Below are 6,445 nucleotides of genomic sequence, written 5' to 3'. Positions count from 1 at the left end.
TCATCTCTGAACTCCCTCTTTTGGCTTCCCTTCCTCACTATACTCCACATCTAGCTTCCTATCTGGCCAATCTATATCTGTTGTGGTTGACGGATCAGCTGCCCCCTTTTCTCCATCAACAGCGGTGTCCCTCAAGGTTCAGTCCTGCCCCCTACGCTTTTTCTCATTTTTTTTCAATGATTTTCTCTCCACATATAATCCAATGCACTCATATGCTGACTACCCTAACACTGCATTCATACACATCCTTCAATTCTCCCTCTTCTCTCATTCGATCTGCATCTCATCTTGACATAGCATCCTCAATAAACTCAGACTTGGACAGGGTATCTCAGCCTCCAAGACACAATTTCTACCCATCTCTCTATTGAAAACTCCACAAAACTTGTCTCTCCTTTGACAGTACTGTAATTCTGCCTCTTGACTCAGTGAAGACACTTGGTATTACCGTAACATCCACTCTCACTTGGAAACCCCACATTACAGGAAGAGCTAATTCTGCCTTTAAAGAATGGGGTGTCGTGTTTAGATGTCAAAACGTTTTTCTTCTCTCTCTGAACAGTTGGTCCACTTATACAAGCGATTGATTCGTCCCTGTATGGAGTACTGATCTCACACTTGGGGTGGTTCTAGCTCTGTAAGCCTACTTGACAGAGTTGAGTGGAAAGCGATCCGACTTATAAACTGTCTCAGGCTAAATTCCAAACTTGACCCCCTTGCCCTATACCGCAATGTTGGTTCATTTTCCCTCTTCTATAGGTACTACTTTGGTTTTTGCTACTGAGAGCTGGCTGCTTGTGTGCCCTTACTACTAGCTGACCATGCAATACTCAGTAAGCTGCTGTGTCACATGATTATTGTGTGGCCATCTGCAACTCAAGGATGGACCAGTACCTGCTTCTTCCCTTACACGTCAAATGTTTGGAACTCTCTAACTTCTCGTTTTTCCTGAAAACTATGATCTGGCACATTTCAGAGACAAGTCTTTCACTTCCTCCAAAATTCATAAATACTTTCCCTTGCCTTTTCTTTTTCACGTGTAGGAAGAGAGGAAAGTGATTGGTTCTCAGTAAATGTAGGTTTGCGGCAGGGGTGTGTGATGTCTCCATGGTTGTTTAATTTGTTTATGGATGGGGTTGTTAGGGAGGTGATTGGAAGAGTTTTGGAAAGAGGGGCAAGTATGAAGTCTGTTGGGGATGAGAGAGCTTGGGAAGTGAGTCAGTTGTTGTTCGCTGATGATATAGCGTGGATATCTGGGAGTGGATCTGGCAGCGGATGGAACCATGGAAGCAGAAGTGGATCATAGGGTGGGGGAGGGGGCAAAAATTCTGCGAGCCTTGAAGAATGTGTGGAAGTCGAGAACATTATCTCGGAAAGCAAAAATGGGTATGTTTGAAGGAATAGTGGTTCCAACAATGTTGTATGGTTGCGAGGCGTGGGCTATGGATAGAGTTGTGCGCAGGAGGATGGATGTGCTGGAAATGAGATGTTTGAGGACAATGTGTGGTGTGAGGTGGTTTGATCGAGTAAGTAACGTAAGGGTAATAGAGATGTGTGGAAATAAAAAGAGCGTGGTTGAGAGAGCAGAAGAGGGTGTTTTGAAATGGTTTGGGCACATGGAGAGAATGAGTGAGGAAAGGTTGACCAAGAGGATATATGTGTCGGAGGTGGAGGGAACGAGGAGAAGTGGGAGACCAAATTGGAGGTGGAAAGATGGAGTGAAAAAGATTTTGTGTGATCGGGGCCTGAACATGCAGGAGGGTGAAAGGCGGGCAAGGAATAGAGTGAATTGGATCGATGTGGTATACCGGGGTTGACGTCCTGTCAGTGGATTGAATCGGCATGTGAAGCATCTGGGGTAAACCATGGAAAGCTGTGTAGGTATGTATATTTTGCGTGTGTGGACGTATGTATATACATGTGTATGGGGGTGGGTTGGGCCATTTCTTTGTCTGTTTCCTTGCGCTACCTCGCAAACGCGAGAGACAGCGACGAAGCAAAAAAAAAAAAAAAAAATCTCTCTATATTTCAGCCTATATTTCAGTTGAAAAATCCCCACAAAAGGAGTTTTGGGGTTATAAGGGCCAAGGAAGAAAAAATGCTTTCCACATACTCCTGCTTATCTTAGTTGGAACAGGAGCCACAGAGAAGAATGCACTTCCTATTCAAAGGTTAAGGTTGGGGTGTCTGTGTGTGGCTATGACGAGGAAGAGAAGGGAGAGAAACTTATCATGCCTGAGGAGAACCTGAATGTTCTAGCTTTGAGTGAAACTAAGCTGAAGAAGAAAAGGAAAAAATGGTTTGGGAATGTCTTAGGGGTAATGTCAGAGGTTAGTAAGAGGCCAAGAGCTAAGGAAGCAATAACACTTTTGCTAAAAGAGTAGTGGGTACACGTGAAAGACTACAGAGGTGACCCCAGACTGATGTGGGTAAATATGAAAGTTGATTAGGAGGGTGGGTGATTACTTGTGCCTATACACCAGGTAAGGAGTGAAGCAGACAAATGTTTTAGGAGCTGAAAGAGTGTGTAAGCAAGTCTGATATAAGTATTCATGTATCAGTAAAAAGTCATTTGAATGGGAGTAGGTGTACAATTATAAAACAAGATTGCATGAGATATCCAGTATAAGGATAAATAGTGGAGAGCTTGCAGATTGCTGAAAGAAAAAAGTGGTGACTCAGAAAAAATGGTTTTAAAAGAAGTAACTGATAATCATGCTAAAGGGACACTGTTGGGTGTGAATGTGTAGGAAAGGAGAGAACCTTATTATGCCTGAGGAGAAGAACCTGAATGTTCTAGCTTTGAGTGAAACTAAGCTAAAGAAGAAAAGGAAAAAATGGTATGGGAATGTCTTAGGGGTAATGCCATGGGTTAGTAAGAGGCCAAGAGTTAAGGAAGCAATAACACTTCTGCTAAAAGAGTAGTGGGTACATGTGAAAGACTGAGCAGAAGAGAGACCCAAACTGATGTGGATAAATATGAAAGTTGATTACGAGGGTGGGTGATTACTTGTGCCTATACACCAGGTAAGGAGTGAGGCAGACAAATGTTTTAGGAGCTGAAAGAGTGAGTAAGCAAGTCTGATATAAGTATTCAAGTATCAGTAAAAAGTCATTTGAATGGGAGTAGGTGTACAATTATAAACAAGATTGCATGGGATATCCAGTGTAAGGAAAAATAGTGGAGAGCTTGCAGATTGCTGAAAGAAAAAAGTGGTGACTCAGAAAAAATGTTTTTAAAAGAAGTAACTGATAATCATGCTAAAGGGACACTCTTGGGTGTGAATGTGCTGGAAAGGATAGCTGGTGGGTGGTGGGATGTCTGATAACTACCTGGTGGAGATAAGGGTTGAGGTTTGTGAAGACTTTAGGAAAACATTAAATGACATGGGTAGGAAGTGGCTGGTGAACATGGAAATGCAAACAGTGTGAGGAGATACCAGTAAAGAATGAGTGAAGAATGACAAAATGATCAAAATATTCAACTTAAATTTTTATTTCTGAACAATCCATGAAAAACAATAATACTAAAAAAAAAAAAAAAAACTCCTCCATTGCCCTACCACTGTCTTTGGTGTCAATACAGTATTTCAGTGATTTCATGATATGACAGGTGTTGTTTCATTTATAATTATTCCTGACCCAATTTCAATGAAAGAGTCTTGGCATAACCCTTGATCTTCCAAAAGGCTCTTGATGCTCAAGGCTTCCTTATCTCCAGCAAAGGGGAATGGAAAGCAAGTTTGGAGTGACAAATTCTTTGGCAATACAGACAGGACAAAAGTGACTTTTCAATAACAGTGAAACCTTGAGTAGACGGAGTTCGGTAACACAACAGGAGAGTGATATGCAAAAGTATGAGGATTCCAATTAAATCTGTCCTTCAATAAAAAGATTTCTTACTGATGATACACAACCACAAGATTCACTAGTTAAGAAAATTATCAAAACCAGTCACTTCAATCCTGAGCAACAAGTTACTGCCAATAATTCCTTCTTGCCTAAAGAGACTAACATGCATTTATCATTTCATAATCAGGGCATACTGTACATTTTGTTACCATGAATGCTTCTGTATCAGTCCAACTTTGCCACATAACCCAGTTTCCTTCATTTCTAAAGTGCATTTACAAAAACACCTAACAGAATTCATAGTTTATTTGGTTGCCATATATATATAAAACTTCTACTTGATACTAATAAACAGTGATTAGTGTCAATCAGGTATAAGTCATCCAAGTGCATCAGTATAAACTGCATTGTACTAGAGCATGCAATCATTTAAATACAAAAACCTGCTGATTAATTTCCTATACAAGTTTATATACAGATAGCAAAAATATCATATATAACAAATAAAATTACATTTCATATAATAAAATCAAACATTCTAAATGTTACTTAAGGAAATATTGTAAATACAGTAAAGTGATACTACACACAATATATGATTCAATGAACAATTTACATTACTATCTGAACGTTGAAGTATCAACAACAATGAAAGCTACACCGTATCTGAGTATCATACCGGTTATCATAATTATCATATTCCCTAATAGTGATTACTAAATGTTGGTATATGAAAATAAAGTACCTACACCTACAACACTGCTGGAACAAGTGTTAAAATATGTGGAGTGTTTACATTATAGTATCTAAATTACACCTCAACACAGGAAATCAGTGCTGCACTACTATCAAATTTCATGTGCAAGCAAACTTACTTTTTCATAAACTACAATATCAAAATCCTGTTGTACATATTACTTAAATCTACTAGTCTATATATTATCACATTACAATACAGGAAAACAATAGAAAGCAGCATAAAATGACTAACATACAATTACATGTCTGAGTTATCACACTACTGTATCTACAAATAAGAGCTAACAGCACAAATATAGGTTAATAGATTTCTAAATGTGAAATCAATGTTATAAAAATATTACAAGGAGATCCAAGATACAAAAGGGTCTTCTTAATAAAAGAACCTGATGGCTTAATCTACACAAAATAATGTTCTATGCAAAAATACTTTTATTAGTGGATATTTCACATGTGCAATGTCAAAGTTTCTACAGACAATTAAAGCATGTATCTCTTTTACCTTTTATAAAGACAAATTCTTCAGCTATATACTCGTATTGTATGCTCTACAACTGGAAGTTCTGTACAGAAGAGGCATAATGTGCCCTGTATGCTGAAGTCTTGGAGCGTCCAGTATGGTGTGAGAACTCGGAGAACCGATCATGGTCTGGATGAGGCATTAGCATCACAGGCTGAAGGTTAAGGGACTTACGGGAGCCAGCTAAACTTCCTCCATCTGCTACAAAGCCTGGGTTCATCTGACCTACAATTGGAAGGCAAAAAGCACTTAGATCTATTGAAATTTAAGCAAATGTCTGTAATTTCTCACCTCTATCTTTTTATTTTCCTAAACGTTACACATGGCATAAAAGAATCTTGAGAATTATACCTCATCTACCTATTAATCATAATACCACCAAAATATGTCTGTCACCATTTTTTTGCATTATGAGAATGAATAAAATTGTGCGTAAATTTTCTCTTCCTATAAAAGGAAAGCAGTATTGAGAGGTAGTTGCAGCAACTTGTGTGACTTGTTAATCCTTATTACAAAGACAATAAAGTGCATAAAAAGAAAAATATAAAAGTTCGGAGTTCTATTTCAAATTGGTTTTAACTATAAGAAGTGAAAAGTTTCTAGATGAAAACAAGAATGGGCTAGACATGTGAACAAAAAGTTTGCATACCAGCATTTGGAAATAAAAATAGTAAACAGGACTTACCTTTATATACAGAACCACCATACAAAGGTTCTGGCTCTGGCTGCAGTTTAACATGTCGGGTGGCTAAGACAAAAGCGAGGGCAGACAACACAGCTGCATCCAGTATTCCAATAATGGCAAGGATGTAAGCCCAACGTACTTCACATTCGCCCATATTATACTGGCGAGCTGTTGGACCACACACCTCTCGCACTTCTCCTGCAGCCCATCCAGCAGGGAAGACCACCACACCCACCAGCAGGAGTATTGCTGTGGATGCAAGAAAGAGTCATGCCAAAATACAAGTATTAAATACTGAAGAGACTAAACTATATGTATTCCTCCACCACATTTAATTAAAAAAGGGACTATCTATGAATTTAAGATGATGCTTTTCTAAGTTACCATAGTAATGCAAATAATCTGTTAATCAATTAATCTCAACTCTCTAATAATCATTAAAACAATGCAAACTCCATGACAATGAAACATGACATCACAACAGTTTATGAAACTTGACTTTAATCGTATATATAAAAGGGTTTTTGGGAATCTTTTTGGAAAAGTTTATTAAATGTTAAAGGTTTTGGTTGACTAAATCTGCTCCTCACGATTGACTGCAATAACCTTTACTCAACACAATACACACA

General features: G+C 38.5%; 1 protein-coding gene across 1 annotated transcript in view; it reads right to left on the bottom strand.

Moving 5' to 3' along the window:
- Window positions 1-4,143: 4,143 nt before the first annotated feature.
- The window catches only part of LOC139751819 (LHFPL tetraspan subfamily member 3 protein-like), a 41,648-nt gene continuing 39,346 nt past the window's right edge, over window positions 4,144-6,445 (bottom strand). Inside the window, 2 exon segments of the mRNA XM_071667423.1 lie at window positions 4,144-5,356; window positions 5,817-6,065. Of these exon segments, the coding sequence (XP_071523524.1) occupies window positions 5,160-5,356; window positions 5,817-6,065 (446 nt within the window). The 3' untranslated portion in view covers window positions 4,144-5,159.

The sequence above is a fragment of the Panulirus ornatus genome, chromosome 12 (assembly GCF_036320965.1).
Source record: "Panulirus ornatus isolate Po-2019 chromosome 12, ASM3632096v1, whole genome shotgun sequence".
Taxonomy (NCBI): Eukaryota; Metazoa; Arthropoda; class Malacostraca; order Decapoda; family Palinuridae; genus Panulirus; species Panulirus ornatus.
The sequence above is the reverse complement of the archived record's forward strand: the minus strand, read 5'-3'. Positions and strand labels throughout refer to the sequence as shown.